This window comes from Calonectris borealis, chromosome 3 (assembly GCF_964195595.1).
Source record: "Calonectris borealis chromosome 3, bCalBor7.hap1.2, whole genome shotgun sequence".
Classification (NCBI taxonomy): domain Eukaryota; kingdom Metazoa; phylum Chordata; class Aves; order Procellariiformes; family Procellariidae; genus Calonectris; species Calonectris borealis.
The window spans coordinates 63,515,965-63,535,862 of record NC_134314.1 but is presented as its reverse complement, the minus strand read 5'-3'; the positions used below and the strand labels follow the sequence as shown (position 1 = coordinate 63,535,862).

General features: G+C 41.2%; 1 protein-coding gene across 1 annotated transcript; it reads left to right on the top strand.

Annotated features, from left to right (window-relative positions):
- Positions 1-11,043: 11,043 nt before the first annotated feature.
- LOC142081377 (trace amine-associated receptor 1-like) lies at positions 11,044-12,060 on the top strand. Its single transcript, XM_075148097.1, has one exon. The coding sequence runs from the start codon at positions 11,059-11,061 to the stop codon at positions 12,058-12,060; it is 1,002 nt and encodes a 333-aa protein (XP_075004198.1). The 5' UTR covers positions 11,044-11,058.
- Positions 12,061-19,898: the final 7,838 nt, after the last annotated feature.

The following is a 19,898-nucleotide window of genomic DNA, read 5'->3' as shown; positions in this document are numbered from 1 at the left end:
AAGCCTGCTCTTCACACGTCAATATTTCTTCCTTATACCTTGATGCTGGCCAAAGCAAACAAGACCCACCTGTCCACGGTGTCTCTGATCAGATGGAGAGAAAAACAAGTCATTAATAGATTTTATTGATGCAAGGCTTCAGATGAAGGTAGAAAAATACTGCGCTAAAACAAGTGTGATCCAAACCTTATGGCTGACTTAAGTAAGACTGGTAACAACTTTGGGGAAACTTTAACTCTGAGTAAAATCTAATGTGCTTTATTGTACATATTGCATTAAAGCAAGCAGACCTTGAGCAAAAATAGAGTGACAGAATCTTAACAATCTGGGATTTTTTAAAGAGAGCAGGACACTACAGCCATGTCCTTGTACACATATTTTAGTCATCATGACCTCAAGTTATCCATTAAATAACGTGGAACGGCGAGGTGCAGTCAGAGATTATGCAACTATTAGACCCAGTAATACAATACTAAATGTTTACGAACAACTCGTGTTATCATAGGTGAATTACTGGCAGTATGGGACACCATTGCTAGGTACACAGAATCAGTGCAGATATAGTGAGTGATAAAATGACCATGACCTGAGTTTGAGTTGAAGAATTCATACATTTCTATTTAACCAAGAATGAAATTATAACCCCACCTCATCCAGACAGTGTTTGCAATGTCACCATCCACCATCAGGGCAGGAAAGCTGAAAAAGAGAAATAACTTGCACAAGTCAATAAAGACAGCAGCAATTATTAAAAGGTTTACCACAGCTAATACGAGAATGCTTCTTAGTGGCTTGTGATGGACTATGAGATGTCATGGAGCCCAACAGAGAAATAATTCCAGTATATCTTTTAATAATTAAGCTCTTGACACCGTAGACAAACAGCACCTCCTACTGAAGCCACGGTGAGCACAACAGCATTACCCAGTGTTGCCTACCTGTGGATCAGACACAGCTAGAAATGATCAGTCTTGGTGAAACAGAAACTTAGCATATTGACAACAATATGTTAATTTCTCTTTCAGTTTAGAAAAGAATTAAGAATTAGCAGAGGCACTTGTAGGCTCCATCTGTGAAAATATTAAAATGTTTCTTGTAGCTATTCATTACTATAAAGTTGTAAGTGAAATATCCATTGTCTGTTCAGATATTCTCATGGCAGCAGCAAATTTCCACTACAAATATGTACAATATAAGAAATGCATTGAACTACATGATTTTAACTTTGCCTATGCACCTTCATTTGCTTCTTCTAATGTTAATTTTGATGAACTCATAGTCTGGTAGCTGTAATGGTGTCAGGATGCAAAAGCAGCAAGGAGTGTAAGAAACTAATATCTTTTAATGTCAGAAAAAATAGTCAATCTTTAGGAAAGCCCTTTGCAGAAAAAAAGGAGAATAATTTGCATACAGTTGGTTGCCCAGCTCACGTACTGCAAAACATAATAAAATAAAACATTAAAAAAAAAAAAAGAGTACCTTAGAGATAGTCCTCAAGACCAAGCGATGACTTTTGTAACAGGAATGTTTGAACACTTACTTCTAAATGAGTGTTAGGAGTATGAGACATACTTGAATTTATTAAAGTCAAATACATAGAAACAGTTTTTATAGGATGGTTATTTTTATATTCTGGAACTCACCTTGCTGTGTTTTCCACCCATTTGAGATTTCTTTTTGTACACTGAAAAAGGACTATTCAGTTACAGTTTTGGGGTTCTTTAAGGAAAAGACATTGTTTTGTTCAGGCAAAAGCTTCTTAGTAATTCATGTCAAATTTAGGAATGGTTTTGGAAAAATCTAAACCTTATTCTGCAACATTTATGAAAATCTTAGGCAAAATATAATAATGATAAGCAGTTTTAATGCCTTAGCATCAACTCCATTAAGTTGAGCAAAGAGTACAGTGAACTTTAGGCCTTTGCCATTGCTAAGTTACTTACAGACTCTTTAGGATACACTTCTCCATACTTGTTAGAGACCTTTCTAAGTTTTCCATATAGCATTTATTACTGTGCTGGCTAAGTGCTGTTATCTAACACCTAAAGCTCTCTCTTTTCTTTTTTCATTTTGTCTCCACTAAGAGCCAGAAATCTTGACTTAATGCTCTTTTCACTGAGGTCCGATAAAGTCAAATGGGGGCAGTGGGTTTGCTCTATTACTACTAAAATCAGTGGTGGTACATCAGTTTACATCTGCTGATCGTGCATCTGCAGAGACAGAGATGTTCTGCATTTAGTTGTGAATCCAAACAGTTGTATTCTGTGTTTTTTTTCAGTGCACCCTGCATGGAGACTCTCACACCACTTGACTGGGTTTGGTTGGGGCTGGAAGTCATTGGCTCTGCCCAGGAGAGTTCATAGAGATGGTGATCCATATAGGTCTCACCTTGGCAGAAGTTAGGTGCACTGGCCCTGTAAAATCCCCAGTATCTTCATTTGTTACCCAGCTGACAAACTGTACAAAAATTGATCAAAAACATACAAACTTTTGTTTTCTTCCCATCCCCTACTTGATTAGTAGTTGTCTTCTCCAGTTTCCTCAGAGATGTTTTTACGCTGAGTTGGCTGCAAAAGCTAATCTAACCAAATTGTGAAAACACATTATAATTCATTCATGGAAACTTATTGTTCAGAAGAAGAATTATGCTTGCCTAAATAGAAATCAAATATGTCTGACACTGAGATATAAAAGGGAAGAGCAAGCTGTAAAACCGTGGCCATTAATGGACAACGATGTACTTCCTGGTAGCTAGACTGAAAGACAGAAAGCTTTGGCAGGTGTGGGTAAAAATACATGTGTGGTGCCTTTCATAATAGATGTCATTTAGCTATACCTCAAGAGTATCAGATGGCTGTATGTATAAGGACCAGAGCTATAAAAAAAAAAAGCTTCAGTTTGATCAGTCATCATTACCTAGCAACAGGCTTAAACATTCATTTTGTTGAAGACTTTCTAAGCCTATCTTTAATGTTACACTAGGCATTTTAGATTGTTTATTCATGTTAACATTAGCCTCTGTTTGCAGGGATTTTTCCACGTTCAGCGCTAGACTAAACAAAAAGCAGGCACAAAACCTCTCTGATTAGGAGAAAACAATACCTTTTTAATCAGTCTTGTTCTCAGATACTGTTGAAGTATGTGATTGGATTTTTTGCAAAATATCCAGTCTGGGATAGACAAATCAAATTTTCAAAGATAACTGAAGTTGCTAAAGTTTGGCAACGTTACACAAAATTGAAAAGAGGGCGAGAAACATCAGCCCTTAAAAACAGTTCAGTGCTGTTAGCTCCATCTGTACGTTGACCATAATAAACATCTGTCTTTACTTTGTATGCTTCTTTCCATGAGCCTGGCTTTAACTTAATTCAAATGCAGTCGTCTTTCCATATGCTACTGGCTCTTGTCAGAATAGATTTATTATCTGCTTATCTTTTCTGAATATTTAATATTTACGTCATTCTGTTGATGCGATTTTTCCAGCAGGCTGTAAACCAGAGTCAGACCAAGCATGCAGCCGCTCGGCTGTGGGATTCACGTGGGATGAGTCAACACCGCGCTGTATCCGCAGGCTGCGCCGGTTCGTGATGAGGAAATAACTCCTGAGCAGGTACTGTCTCCATCTCATGCAGCCTGAAATACGGTGAGCTGCTAACATGCTAGTCTGGGATATTATTTTCTTTCAAAGACGAATCTTCAATGGTTAGCACTGAAGGTAACAGTTGTTATTCTGCACAGATCACTGCGTTCTTTCTGTAGTGAACAGCAATAGCACCAACAGCAATGAGGTTTTGGTGGTGGCCGAGAGGATGATTTAAAAAGCCATTCATTCCCAATAGCTGAAAGAGAAGCACAGCTAGGGGGCAAAACTCTTTTCAGGCACAGCTGTGAATTCGGAGTAAGGCTCTTTACTTTCTGTGAAGTTATTCCAGGGCCATGAGGATGCAGATGATGAAGCTGGGATCGTACCTGCTTACTGCTCACTGCCTCCCTCCTCTGCGTTCGCCTTCGTATTGGAGGTGGTGTTCGGAGGCCACCGAATATCTACAAAGCAGCCACAGTCCTAAATTCACTCCTGTGCGATTGGTGGGTGCACGGGAGCACTGGAGAGGCACAGGGGACCTGCCTGGCTGTGTGGGTGCCTCCGCACGCGCACTACAGCTCGGGGGATTCGCTCGCCCTGCCGGGGAGAGAGGCGAGGGGCTGCCCCTGCCCTCCGGGGAGCCCTGGTGCTGCTGCCTGCGGGAACAGCTTTTGCTACCGAGCAGAGGCAATAGACTGCGTTGTGGCATTACTTAGCAGGGCTACCAAATATGTAGAACCCCCACTTCCCCCCATGCAGAGATAGTTTCTTGGCTTTGGATGGATGTGTTTTGCTTTGCTATAAAAACATTTTCTTGGAATCTCTTAGTCCTCTGTGCATTTCAGAGATTTGCATTTATCTTGGGGTTTGGATTTATTGCCCTGATCCTAAGCACTACACTTTGAGAAAGAGCACAAACATCGCATTACTTTGTATAAACAGTTATTTTTCCTTGGCAAGGAAAAGTGATGGTTTCCACTGAAAAGCAAGAATATAAAACATGGGAAAAGATCTAGAGGTCAATCATCTCATCCGCTCTTCTTTAAATTCATCTGGTATAAATCTGGGCTAATTTCAGATTGTTTTCAGTGGAATTGCACCAGGTTTGCAGCAATAGCGTTCAGATTAGTAGATGGCACATCTTCTCATTTAATCCATATAATGAAGTATTTATTTTGAACTAAAAGCTCATTGGGAATTTGTGCATTTCCCCCCAGATTTCAAACATATGAATGGAAACTTAAGAAGATAATTTGTTGTAATGCTTTGCTTTTTTTCCTGAGGACTGCATAAATGGTGAGTGGAGTTAGCTACTTTACTTTCAAAATTCCTCTCCAACCATGGGGCCACCTTAGAGCCCCCAGTAGTTTTAAATATATGGTTCCCCTCACAGAGATCCAGTTTTTAAAATGAACCCTATGAAAACGAGAAACTTTCCTCTGTTTAATGGATACTGTAAAATGATATTTTCTGCCAAATGACCAAACTGTACCCGTAGAAATACAAGCTAAAAGAATTAAAGTAGAAATCAATGCTGTCCTGCTTTTTTTTTTTTCATGGTAACAGTTCTCACTCCTGAGCCCCGTTCTGTTCCTTCCCATTTCCAGCGTCCCTTTCACAGCCTTGTCTAAGAAGGACAGAATCATTTTTTAACACATTGTTCAAATGGGTTTGGTGTCTGGCAAAAGTGCTATTTCCATTTCCTCCTGTGCTGTTTTCCTTTTTAATTATTTTATGTTTTAAAAACAAACAAACAAGAAGTGTAGATGACCCAAGGTATGCTAGGCAGTGTGACAACATCTCTTTTTCTTGGTTATCTTAAAATCTGAAAACTAATTATTGCAGAAATATAAATTTTGCAGAAAAGAAAGTCACAGCAACAATTTTTTACTTTGAATTTTGAAGTATAACTGCTTTAGTATATTACAGACTCAAAAGGCTGTTGAACACTGACTATTTATAAGTCCTCTGAGGTCTCCCAAAAATAGAGCTTGACATATTTCTCTTTGATATTATAAATAGCAAGTTTGAGAATATTTTCATGACCCGCGTCAGCATTAAGCCACAAGAAAATGCCTGTTTGAAGCATCTGCACCAACAGCATGAAAGCTTGTTACCAAAGTGTTCCTTGTTGCTCTCAATCAGTTGACAATTTGGCCTGCTTAATTACTTAATTATCTTGGTATCTCATAAACTGCCACTTTACATTCATTTCAGTAAACATACCCTTAAATGCCACCTTTCCCATGCTCGCAGCTTCCTCTGGGTCTGTGGTTCATTCCTTTCCGATGTGTATGGGTCCTGCAGCACAAGCTGGTGCATTCAGAGATAACGAAGGCTAAATGCTATGCCCATGGGTTGGCGTTTGGTAGAAGAGTGAAAGGCATCTCCAAAAACAATCTATACAGAGAGGTCCTGCTGTGCCCACCAGCAGCTCTGGTCGCGGGGAGCCTCCTGCTGCCGTGGGGCTGCCGAAGGCACCTGCTGGACCCCACACCAGTCCTGTCCCTGCCGCAGGCAGTCGCGGTCACCAGCCAGCCCCAGCCCACTCTCTCCTCTACGCTTTGCAAAGTACGTGGTGGGTGTTTTGCAGCTCTTGGCCCCGAGAGGATTTTGGTAGGAGCAGGAAGGCTGGCCAGCCCCACAGATGAGTCTTTTCTTCTTGAGAGGTGAAGTCAAGGTGAGAGCCCAGCCACACTGATATCAGGGACAAAATTCATCTTTAGTGTCACCAGGTCCCTTTTTCTGCATTTTTTCTTTTTAAAATACATTTAATTATTTTAAAGTATATAGACTTTGCCAGTAGTCAGCTAGAGATCAAACATGGCCTGCCCCAGGGACCTGTGCTCAAACTGGCTGCTCTCAGATTTGTTATTTGAACTTCCCTTCCACCAGCATATTCCAGTGATAACTGCACAGTGCAGGCACACAAGATATGACTGTTAAACCACCATCTGATAAATATAATAACCCTACAACATACAATTTTGCATCATTGGGTTTTGACTCTTCCTCTTCATTTTATTTCATCTCCCTGAGGACTCCTAACCCTTCCAAAGTCTTCAGCAGGCTTAAAAGAAGCAGGTTGCCTCCTGGGGAAATGTCACACGTGAGAGGAAGAATGGCAAGTTGTTCTTGCATTTTAACGCTCCCTGAACAGACTCAAAATCTGGTGGTGAAGGGAGGCAGAGCAAAAACCCAGACTTCACAGCTGGCTGCTGCCTGCCCGCCTGCAGCGGAGCAGAGCTGTTCAGGGCAGGGGAAGACTCCCCAGCCTCTCTGCTGTGATTCTGGTAGCACTGGCACCCCAGAGGGTCCCCCAGGGTTTCAGCTGGTTGCTGCCACCCAACTGTTTCTGAAACAAACACTTGAAGCAGAGCTGCCTTCCCAGATCATCGCCTTGAGATTTAGCCACCGAAGGAGAGGCACGGCAGGAGACAAGTGTGTGTGCATGCATGGATGTCCTTTGACTAAATCCCCATAATGAGCTGGTCCCTATAATGAGCTGGCCACCAGACTTCTTCATAACTATGATTTTTGTATAGAGTAAGGCAACATGGATTTGTTCCCCTAAATTTTACCTTCCTATAAAATGTATATGTCAAGACGGTAATTGCCAAGGCCTAAACCTTCACTCCTCAAAGAGAAGTGCCTGGCTCCAAGGAAGGCCCACAGCTATGAATCTCAAAAGGGGGAAGGCCTCTCTCACAGACCAGTATGTGGGTGCCTAACATCTCTTTGACATCTCTAGGACGAGAGGAAATGGCCTCAAGTTGCACCAAGGGACGTTTAGATTGGACATTAGGAAAAATTTCTTTACTGAAAGAGAGGTCAAGCCTTGGAACAGGCTGCCCATGGAAGCAGTTGAGTCACCATCCCTGGAAGTATTTAAAAGACGTGTAGATGAGGCCCTTAGGGACATGGTTTAGTGGGCATGGTGGTGTTGGGTTGACGGTTGGACTCGATGATCTTAGAGGTCTTTTCCAACCTTAATGATTCTATGATTCTATCCCCAACTCTGAGCAATTGGACCTGACTCCTCTCCTTGACATATCCTTTTGCCTCTCTCAAGTGGTTTCTCACTCAGCCTGATGTTGTTTTTGCACTTTTTTTAGTTGGCAAACTCTCTTCCTATAGCAAGGAGAACCTTGTATTGCAACACCCCAGTCCCTCTATGAGTGCAGCCTCAAGAAAAATAAAAGAACTGAGTTGTTTGCATTCATTTTGATTTTTGTGCACATAATATAATGAAGCAGCTAACCCAGGTCATGCAGCATAGTTTGCAAGAAGTAGCATCTTAATCTACCTTGTTGTATATGTCCCCGAGGCAGCCAGCATAACTGGGCTTTAGCTGATGGTCACCATATTAAGAGTCTTTTATGTTCAGCAGTATCTGTTTTAAAAGGCTGCATGGTCCTTTGTGGAGCAAAAAACTGATGCTCCTCATCTGTGGCTCCAGTACAGCCATTAATAGGTGTTTACTTTAAACACCTTTTTAGTAGCTGTATCTTGCAAATAGCTGTTAACTGATTAGGCTGTTAGATTAAACCTGTTTGTTCAGTAGAGTAATCAGAACTAGGCTGGTAAATACACATCATGTCACTCTGCACACAATATACCTTTTCAAGGAAATCTTACATGCTGCTGTAACCTACCTATACTGACATACTTTGCTATATTTTAGAAGCTTACAGAAGGGAGACTACATGGCGGGTTTTGTTCTGCACCTAGATAATCTCAGGCTGCTCACAGTGTGACTACAATGTTTAATCAAACAAGTAAACGTACTTCAAATGAGTTCAATTTACCTATAAATAAGGCCCATTAAACAAATATGACCATTACAGCCGTGATTTTGTTTTTAAGTGGGTAACAAAATAAACAGTTTGAGCTACTATTCATATTAACAGCTGCTCCTGAGACAAGGGGCCAAGAACGCTATTCATTGCACCCAACGTCCTCCAGCAATGTGCCAGGGGCTTCTGGAGGCTGCTCGGGCTGTGGATTAAGTGCCTGTCCTCTCAAAATTACCCAGAACTGTTACGATGGTGAAGAGGCTCCGCTGCCTTTTGAGATGGTCTTTAAAAGGAAGGGGTGCCCCTCAATGAGCAGAAAACAAATGACCATCAAGAGCAGACTTCTACCCAGCGTGAGGGGAGAAAGGTAGGAGGACAGGGTTTTAAAAGGATGCTTTTTCATATTTCCATTTTATTGAATTGTAAACTTTGCAACTAATTATGAAGTGTTCTGTTTTCTTGTTAAAAACTTCAGTGTTTAGCTCATTTGGACAGTTTGCCACATGAGTTTTGACTTATTTTGTTTCCATTTCACGCAAAGCTGCACACTTGATCTCAGTTTGCTCAACATTTTGGCTGGAGTTCCTTCTTTCTGTTTAGCGAAAAAACAAAATCTCCTGAAAATAAGATTTTTTTAAAAGAAAAACAGTTTCCAGGGGAGATCATATTTCTTTAGGCTAAACAGTTTCTCTGTCAGAGAACAATAGGGAAGTTGTTCATCTTTTAAATAGAAAAGAAAACTAGAGATAGATTAATTCTTTTTGATTGGCTTCTTAGACCGTTTTACCATATTTGTTTGATTTATTTACATATTAAAAAAAATGAAGGTTGAAATATATGTGACACATTTATAACCTGAATGAGCTTAAAACTTTTATAATTATGTCCAGTATATACAGTTAAATCGGCGTTTAATTCTTTCTGATGTGAAAATTGAAGATTTGAGTTAATAAAGATCCATCTGGCTGCGCTTCCTCTATCTGGGTGTAAATACACCAAAAGAAGGAATGGCAGGCAGGAAAAGAAACACGAAGAGATTGACCAAAAGTGAAATATATGAAGTGATAGTTAAAGTGAGGTGGAAAAAAGCAGAGATGGGGTTAAACATTAGTAGGTAGAAAAAGGGGGAAGCAAGAGGCACCCCAAACAGTAAATAAATATGCTCAGATTGTGTCCTGTACTCCTGAGAGTGCCTCTGGATGCACCTTCTCCCGGCACTCAGGTGCCACTGCCTGGCACTGTTTGAAAATCCCTCTGTAAACACAAGCTGTTAGTTATAACCCTGTAGCTGTCAGGGTTTTGCAAGCTATAGTTTATCATTTGTATTCAGCTTCCATTTAGCTTCTAATGGCATGGTGTGTTTGTAATAACATTTGTTTCAATATGGGAAAAAATTAATTATTCTGTTGTGTTCTGTCCAGAATAACCAGAGGCAGTGAAGTCCTGAAGCAAACGGTTAAACTGGTACCGGCTGAATTGCCATGTCAGTATTTTTCTGACTTAAACAACCACATTATACCATAACGATAATGCCACTGAATAGCATACGTTAATGTTCTTTATTTTTCACAATAATACTATTTTTCTGTTAATTACAGGAAAACCAGATCTTTCAACAATGAGTATTGCTTGCTAAGTGCTTAAGTACTTTCATGAAACGCTTTTGTAGAGACTCGCAAGAGAGACATGTTACTGCATACATGAGAGCACGGCTAATATTTGTGTCCTCAGTTGCAGACTAAACCGATGTTCAGAAAATGTTTCTCTCCATGTTTGTGCCTGGACTAGAAACAGTATTAACATAATAAATATACAAAACAATGCTAAACTACTAGCACTGAAATAAACTAGAGCCCGACAGAAAAGATATTTGCTTATACAGCAGCTAATGCTTCAGATTAGTCAGGCTCTTCCATTATATTTTGGCAGCAAAAGGTCAGAAAAGTTTTTTTCTCCTCTTAGATTTTTTCCTTACATCCCTATTGACAGTTGGAGCCTACAAGAATTTTGAGTAAGACTTGATCTGGTCAGGCAGTGCCCTGCCTCAAAACCAAGGGCTCGTGGAAACCCGGGTTTTGCCAGGGTGCACAGCGGGGTCAGTTATGGCTATCAGGACAGGGCTGGAGGAGAGGCTGAGATTTAGCCTTCTGTTTTACACTTGTACATCTCAGACTTGTGTATCAAAAAATAAGTTGAGGGAGTTTCAGAATCTAAAATTACTGATTTTCAAGAGCAAAGTGAGAGATACAGGACTCCGACAAATTTTGATGAAGAAGACTAGGACTGTTTAAACAGAAAATAACGAAAAGGACTTCTCGTCTGCCCACTACACAAGACATTGCCCAGTGCAGGCCTCTGGGAGCCACTGCTATTCTGGTGTGAGGACACCCCATTATACAGTTTATTTCATCAAATAAGATTCCCATTTTAAGGGAAGTCTAATGATAAAAGTGTCATTCTGTTAAAAGTATAATTACAAAATAGTTTTATCCTTCATAAATAATGAAATGTGAATTTCCCACACATCCAAATAAATGAAGGTGTTTACAATTGCCCTTTTTTTTCCTCCCTGCAGCTCTCCCTGTATAGAAAAGAAAAAAACAGTTGTAAATGTATCTCAGCATTAGGAAAAACAGTACCTGTGCTGCATACCTATGTGGATTTGAGACCTCAGTAAGGATGCAACCGTGCTGTGAATCCGTAAATGCCTCTTGCATAAGGAGCAGCTGGTCAAACAGTATCCGTGTTTCCATGTATATCTTCATGGTTTGCATTATTCTGGCCACAGTGGTTGGAAATTTGACAGTTATCATCTCAATATCACATTTTAAGCAGCTCCATACGCCTACCAATTTCCTGATACTTTCTATGGCTACAGTAGACTTTTTGCTGGGATTCCTCATCATGCCTTGCAGCATGGTGCGCTCTGTTGAGCACTGCTGGTATTTCGGGGAGCTCTTCTGCAAGATCCACACAAGCACGGACATTATGCTGAGCACGGCTTCCATCTTCCATCTTTCCTTCATATCCATCGACCGTTACTACGCTGTGTGTGACCCTCTAAGATACAAATCAAAGATAAATACTTTTGTTATCTTGGTCATGATATTTGTAAGTTGGATGGTGCCTGCTGTTTTTGCTTTTGGGATGATCTTTCTAGACCTAAACTTGCTAGGGGCAGAAGAGATTTATAATCACATACATTGTGCAGGAGGATGCTTTGTCATTTTTAGTGAAACTTCAGGTGTTGTGGCCTCCGTAGTGTCTTTTTACATCCCTGGATTTATTATGCTGTACATCTATAGGAAAATATATGCTATAGCCAAGAAGCAAGCAAGATCCATTGATGCAATTAGCCAAAAAAAGATGCAATTTGAAATGAAGCACCACATTTCATTCTGCAGAGAAAAGAAAGCTGCCAAGACATTAGGCATAATAATAGGAGTGTTTCTCATTTGCTGGAGCCCCTTCTTCTTCTTTACAGCAACCAATCCATTTATGAATTATGTGATACCTCCTGTTCTCATTGATGCTTTGGTTTGGTTTGGTTATTTAAATTCTACATTTAACCCAATTGTTTATGCATTTTTTTACCTGTGGTTTCGCAGGGCATTAAAGATGATTCTGTTTGGAAAAGTTTTTCAACAGGACTCTTCCAGGACTCATTTGTTTTCAGAGTAACATGCTTTAAATGGTTGGATTCATGGCTTTGAATTTTTGTCTGGAGGCTGAGCTCCCAGATGTAAGAGCTGAAAATGAAGGAAACACCTATATATTTATTCATCTACCAAATCTGGTTCAAGCAGATAAGCAACTATTGTGCTTTACATCTTCTTTCATTCCAGACTGGGAGTTGTATGTGGTTTTTTGGTTATAGCTATTTATATGCAATGCCCAGGAAAGCAAGACTTTAGTTTAAAAAAACTTACAGCAGTTTCTAACCCTGTTCTTAATCAATAAGAAATTATTCCAATGCAACAGATTAATTTCTTGAACAAGGTGTGTTTATGTTACAATATTTGTGTTTATTTATTGTCCTCTAGAAAGAGCAGAAAAGCCTTTCCTTTTGAATTTTTAGACATCTTTGAGTAAAACCCAAAGTTTTTAGGTTTTGTCCCTCCCCTTCAGTATGTGTACAGAGGTCAAAACAGGCCCATACACAGCCATAACAGGGCACTCTGTGGAGGGAAGATGGGACAGAGAAAAGTCATGCTGCTCCTTCTGTTTCCATTTCAACTAATGCTTGTCACTTTTGAGTTTGTCATTTAAAGGCTTTGCTGCTTAATGAGATCAAAAGCATGTTTAACAAGACCAAAGATAAGGAAAAATATGACGTACAGAATGAAAAGCAATAGTGAAAAGCAACATTGAACCTGACAATGCCAGAAAATGATGCTTGTCTAATGAATGTTTCGATGTAAAGTATTCACCAATTTGCACCTTACAGAACTTTCTTTTAGCTTGGACATATTGTTATTTTGTCTGATGGCAATGCTGTGACAGCTGGTGAGGAGAGTATATAGAGAATTGTTATAGAAATGCTACAGTTGGCCTGAATGGAGGGTGCATGGGGCAAGGTGAATGTGGAAGCACCAGGAGGAGTGGCAGAAGAAGGGCTCTAGGAATGGCTTGGGGTGACAGCGTCTGGGTGAGCAGGCTGTCAAGGTTACATCTGTGTGCAGCTTCTCAGGACAGCCAGACTGGGACATGAAGGACAGGTGAGTAAGCCAAAAACTAGCACATGGTCACCAGCTGAAGAAGACCCACAGGCTGTCATTTTTTAAATCTATGACCTGGCTTTTCTAGAATTGACATATCACCAAACAGAAGGAAATAATACCTCTGGCCTGATCCTGTGACACCTGGTTGGACTGCGGACTAGTCCTGGGAATGGACAGAAAAGGATTAGTACCTGAGAAGAGAGGAGAGAAATGGAGAGAAATGGAGAGAAATTGATGACTTACTGAAGAGCTATGCTCAGCAGTAAATGATGTCCTCCTTTCACGTTGTTGGAATAAGTGTTCATCGTATATGTATCTTGTCTGTCTTTTCGGTGCCCTGTAGAGCACTGAAGCACTCTATGCTGTAAAGCATAAAAGTTGAATGATGCAACATTTCAGCAGAGCAAAATCAGGATCTGAGATTGTTTTTTTTACTGTTTCATTGCCATCTTGTAAGTTTGCACTCTCCAAAATGACATAAAAATGAACAATGAAATATACACCATAGGGGCACTAATCCTTGTTAGTGATAATATGACTACTTTAATACTTTATCTCACAGAAATAAAGTAAATTAAGATAAAAAAAAAATCTATCTTTCTGATAAATGAATGGTTAATTCTCTTTGTTCATCCCCAGTGAGGCTGGCCTGATGTAGTTCATTTTCTCATACTCAGTGTTACCTTCTGAAATTAACTACGTGATCACTTGGACATCTGGATCTCTCTTGAAATAGCAGTTTCAGAAGTGCTTCCAGGTGATACCTCCTTTCTTCTGGTGGTGTTATAGATTGAAGGAAAGTGATCTTTCCCTATGAGGAATGTTGCCAATCTGAGGCTTTTTAAGTGTAAGTATATACTTATCCCCAGTGGGATGGGGGAGAAAATTGGAAGGGTAAAAGTGAGAAAACTCTTGAGTTGAGATAAAGACAGTTTAATAGGTAAAGCAAAAGCTGTGTGCACAAGCAAAGCAAAATAAGGGATTCATTCATTACTTCCCATCGGCAGGCAGATCTCCTGTCACTTCCAGGAAAGCAGGGCTCCATCACGCCTAACCGTTACTTGGGAAGACAAACACCATAACTCCAAATGTTCCCCCTTCCTCCTTCTTCCCTCGAGGTTTTATTGGATGGCCGGGCCCAGAGGGTGGTGATCATTGGCATGAAGTCTAGTTGGAGGCCAGCAACTAGTGGTGTACCCCAAGGGTCAATACTGGGTCCAATCCTGTTTAACATCTTCATTAATGATCTGGATGATGGGGCAGTGTGTACCCTTCCAACCTCAACCATTCTGTGGTTCTATGAAATTTAATTCCTATAATATTTTCTTCTTTGTGAGTGTTTTAATAAGATATTTTCACCTTCATGCTGTCACTTTAAATCCAACCAACAAGAGTACTGCTCACACTCAGGTATGTGCTTGTCCTTGCTTTGTTTAGACAGCTAGCTTGTTATAAAATATGCTTGCTGACAGCCCACCCCATATTCACCCACCACACTTTCACACTGAACTGGACCCTCTAATTGAGGTCCTTGCCATGCTGAACTCCCTCTGAAGTCAGTAAGAGTCACTGCCAGAGTTCACATCAGTTACATTCTTAAAATAAGATTGGCTGAATTGTCGTTACTGAATGCAGCACTGCAGCCTTTTTATTGTGAATTGTACCTCTGACTTACCTTTCGTGGTATACATACAGTGTATACTCTACCCTTATTAAAGTCTGACTACCAAAAAGTCACCCCCATGTTTATTCATTCCTTGGCTTATCGCATCTATATCAGTATGGCATGCCAGTGATAGCTGCTCATTTCCTTTGCTGAAAACTTTTTAATGGATCTGTGATAACATGAACATGTTCTATTTTGGATCTGGAGAATCCCAATTTCACCCCAACCCTGAAACACTTGAGACAGCAAGGAGCTGGAAGGTCACAGTCTTGTCTGGGGTGGTGCGTAAGGCTCTCCCCTTTCATAATAAGAAACATAAAACCCAAGGTCTTTAAGCTGATGCAAATACTCTCTCTGTGCACAGTTGCCACTAGCTGAACAGCCAGAGCAGGGAACCGAGCAGGGCTGGATGCAATAAAGGCTTTAGGCACCTTCAAGTTGGATACTACCTTGTCCCATATCATTGCGTAACGCATGCCCAGGGAGATCCCTGGATTAAACGTGAGGGCAGTGGGAGTGGTGCTCAAGGAGAGCAAGAAAACTGAGCAGCAGGTTGCTTGCGGCCAATGGCCCAGCTCTGGAGAGCTGGATCTCTAACACAGCCCAGCCCTGGCTTTTGGAGCCTGTGCTGTCACCTCAGGTTTGTCTAGACTCATCTTAATCTCGTTTTGCTCCTGCAGTGCTTTCCTGGGGGCCAGCTCTCTGGAAGCTCTGGTGAAGTGGAGGGCAACCTTTGCATACATTTCACATGACACCTTACTGGCCAGGGTACCATCTGGGATGCTATCAGGAACTTTCTGCTTCTCCTTTTGGAGCTGAGCCACATGAAATACAGTGTTTGGGGGCGATACGGAGAGCCCGCAGTGTGCCGGTGCTGGCGGGGACAGGGGAGGTCCATGCCAGGTGATGGGGGACGCAGCGGAGACAGTGTCGCAGCAGGCTGTGCCAGGTCATGTCTGCATACAGCTCAATGTGGCTTCTTCAGAGAAACTTGCGTGCATCAGATCTGTCTGTGTGTTAAAACTAGTCCATGAGGGGTTTTTATTGAAAGCTAACAAATGCTAAATGTCCCTGACATCCTTCCAGCAGTGAAGCCATGAGTCAGATGACGGGCCACAAAAAAATTAGATATAACACTAGACTTGGAGGCAACTACATATCCTTTTTAAGTGTCTTCACAATGTTTGCTGCCAGCAGTATTTGCCACTGTACTCGACTATTCTGCAGAGTGAATTTTAATCCCTTCTGTTAGTTACACAAGAATGTGTTAAGTTAATGTTAGGTGCCTAATTAAGTCTTTAAGTGCACACTTAGGCATTTCTGAAAATTATTATTAAATTATTAAATGTCTAGCTGGTAACACATGATGCAACTGGAGGCATTTGAATTAATGATTATATTACTTCATTAACATATAGCATAAATCATTTGGAGTCAGCCCAATGCATTACATCTCCTACAAAGACAACATTTCTTCCAGACTGCAAACCTTCAGGGAACAATTTTGAGCTATCTGTGAGGCTTCAGTGTGTCATGTCCTTGTGTGTGTCCAGTGCATGTCCTTGGATGTTAAAGGAGTGTCTACTTAGTCAGTCTTGCTACCCAACTTGCAGCCTGCAGCTAGATCTTCTTCAGTAGTTCTTCTGGCCAAGGGGACTTGCAGATCTGTCAGATGGTGGGATCTGGTTCCTGAACGACTCTGTGGCATGTCATGCTGTTCCACCTGCTGTAAAACTTGATGCTGGTGCTAAACTTAGTGCTAAACAAAGCACTGCTTTGCACAAAACCTAGGACATCAGAGTAACATGGATTTTTTGTGGACCACACCTGCTGGTGCACAGGAGAACCTGAGTGTCTGTGGGTTCTGCTGTAACATATTAACCACATTCAATTTACTGGGTACACCATTTATGTTCAGATGCAAGGACTACAGATCTCTTCATTTCTTCCTCTCCTTAAATATCATGGTAAGTTGTTTCATATCATTTTTTCTGAAACACATACTCACACACTAATCTATTTTTCCAAACTACACAGTGAACTGCTTTAGCATGAATTCTGGTCTATATCACATTCAGACCATGTTCTTCTCTTCAGGGCAGCAGCCAGAAGGGTTAGGACTTCCTGTATCTTTTTTACTGTGAATGATTCCAGCAAGAGCTAATGTTGCCCTTGGAGGACATATTTCCAATCCTGGATTCAGAAGGGAGTTCAAGCTCCCACATCTAGGTGGGCACCTCAGTCTGAGAGCACCCCCATGGTCCTCTTCCTCTCTGGTACATCCCGGTTTGAACATGCAGGAAAACAAGACACGCTTAAGCGTGTCTTAAGCTGGATCCCGGCCAGCTAATCCACACTCAGCCTCCCTCTTGCAATGCCTCTAACAGCAACATTCAGAGCTGTCTTCAAAGCCAGTGATTTTTATACAAACAATTGCTCTATTTTTATTCTTTAATGGTTTGTGGTCAGAATAGTTAAGTTCACTATTATTTTTCTTTTCTTTTGGTGTTTTCTGTCACAGCCTAAACTGTGAGAAAGGATTTCCCACCCCCTTGTGGAGTCCACAGGCAAAAGCAGCTTTAAAGAAAAAGGACGACAACATCTATTATTAAAACAGGGGTAAAAAAAAAAAAAAAGTTAAATCCTTGGATTGCAAAAACACCAGCTGAACACTTTTTGAGAAATAGATTGATTTATTTTTGCAAGCTCTGTGCTGATTTTTATTTTATACCTTAATACTGCAGAGCACTTAACAAGTATTTAGCATGAAGTCACTGATTTAACTATGGCTCTGAAGGCAGGCATGTTCTGGAGCTGAAAGAAGTGAGCAATGACATAAAACATCCAAATGGCAATTCTCTGGAGACACTGCAGTAGCATTTCCAAAATAAATTATTCAAGGTTTAAATTAACAGTTTTGGTTTACAGGCATTAATTTTTCTATTCAAAATGAACATATGCCAAAGAAGTCAGATAAGTTCAGGTAAATTAATGCTCAATAGTTAGCATCCAATTTTCAGTTATAATGTTTTTTTGACAAAGAACCCAACGACATTTTAATCAGCTTTAGTGAAAACTAAGTAAATGAAAGTAACTGTTCCAAGAAACTCTGGACAAAAAGGCATATACAGCTGTAACTGTAATATATTAAAATAATTTATTTATTCTTCCGTTTACGTCACCTAATCAAATCATTTTCCCACTAGATCTGTTGTGTGTCAGTCTTCATGGCTGCAGCAGCAACAAAGCATCGATGAAGCATTACAAAGAAAACTGACATAGAAAAGCACGTGCAGTTTCTCAAGAGACAGCCATGAGTCTTTTTATCTATATATAAACCAAGAACGTTCCAGTTTTTCTTGTGAGAAAGGAGGAGTGCTTTCACTTGTAGTTTTAATTATACATTTCCACCAAAATGCAGGATGCAAAAAAAGAGCACTCAAAGCGGCTTTGGATTTTAATAAGAGAAAGGGTATTTAAACACACAAAAAAATTAATCTGGTAGTGCTCTGGGTTGTAGACCGGAGCAAGATGGAGAGGCAGGGGAAGGGAGCCTTCTGAGGCAGGAGGGGAGAGGAAAACAGGCAAGTATTTGTTTGACTCCTATCGGGAGCCGCCTCCTCTTGCTCCGTGCCTGCAAGCAGAGGCTGCAGCTGCAGCAGCTGGCAGGCGAGGCCAGCCGGGAGCAGGGCAGCCCGCCCGTGCCACCAGCCCGCATCAGCATTTTCATACCAGGCAGCTAGGGACATCTGAGCTCCATCCTGCGCTTGGGAGCCTGCCCTCTGACACTTTCATTTCAGAGCCCGCGCGTGACCGACGTGCGCTGGCGCTGCAGGCACCTGACATCAGCGGAGCTAAGGGCCAGATTCTGTCCCCTCGTCCTTCCGTTCAGATGCCGAGTGACAGGAGGGACAGTCACAGCACTTGCCACTGTCACCTTTGTCTCTAGACCCGATGCAACACTGTAATCACGATGGTTTAAAGATACTTCTGAAGATATAAAGATACGTTTTAAATAAATCAGGAGAGGCAAGATTCGACCCAAAGAAGGGATTGTGTGCTCGAGAACATCTTTCTCCAGAAAAAACTCTCCCCTACAGACCTTGTTCTTCAATGTTTAAGCAATTTTGTTTTATCTGGTTTTCTTCCCCAGGACTGGCTGTGTTGCAATACTTTGGCAAATACTTCACGCTGCCAAATCATAACTTCATCCAGCCTCTGGAGCTCACAGCTGGTGTAGTATTGCTTTGACTTTGTTAAGATTTTAGGGCCTAGATAGGCAAGATGTAGTTAACAATTTAGGGCCTAGAAATGCAAGGTGTGGGCTTTGCCCCTGTGCTACGCACGTGTATGCGGGTGGAACCGTCCTGTCCAAAACGGGAGGAAATGTGTCTGTGACTGCCTCCACCCGTCATCTCCGGCAACGCACTCTCCCACCAAGTTTCTGGTCTGCTCCTTGGTCAAAACTTTTCCTCAGTGTCATGTTATGCCCCACAGCACAGTCAGCTCCATCAAATCATGCTGGTACCTTGGGGCTCTCTCCTGCAAATTCAACACCTCTTGTGATGCAGTTGTGTGTAGCACCTCACCTTCCCGTCTGATTTCTCTCTCTTGATTGTAATTATACCGTCTTTGATCCATTGCATTACATCACCAAAGTGACCATCCCTATGATAGAAGTAATTTTCTTAGATAGCTAGTCAATTTTATTCTTGTTCGCCTTTAGCGTGGTTTTCTCAGGGTTAAATACTGGCATTATTGGAGAATACATGGCACCTGCAGCGGTTTCTGTATTTCTCTCATACTTAACAAATGCTGAGGAGTGCTGGCTTCTCCCTTTGCTTCCTCTTTTCCAGGCACAGTGATGGTAGAGATACAAGTCCACATATTATCTGTAGCAAGGAAACATTGCAGAAAAATTACTAAAATTCTGCATGTGTCACAAGAATCAGAATTCCTTCAAAACCAGAACAAAGTACCAGAAACACCATGTGTAATCATGGAAATTTGGGGCGTTTTTTGGTTGGTTGGTTTTGTTGTTGTTCTTGGCTGCCTTTCTCCCAATAGTTGATCTTTTTATGAACTTCTCAGCACCTAAGGGCTTGTGCAATGCCACCTTCTGGCTGGATTAT

Excerpts from the sequence above, each read along its gene's own strand:
- LOC142081377 (XM_075148097.1), top strand. The coding sequence starts at position 11,059 with ATGCAACCGTGCTGTGAATCCGTAAATGCCTCTTGCATAAGGAGCAGC.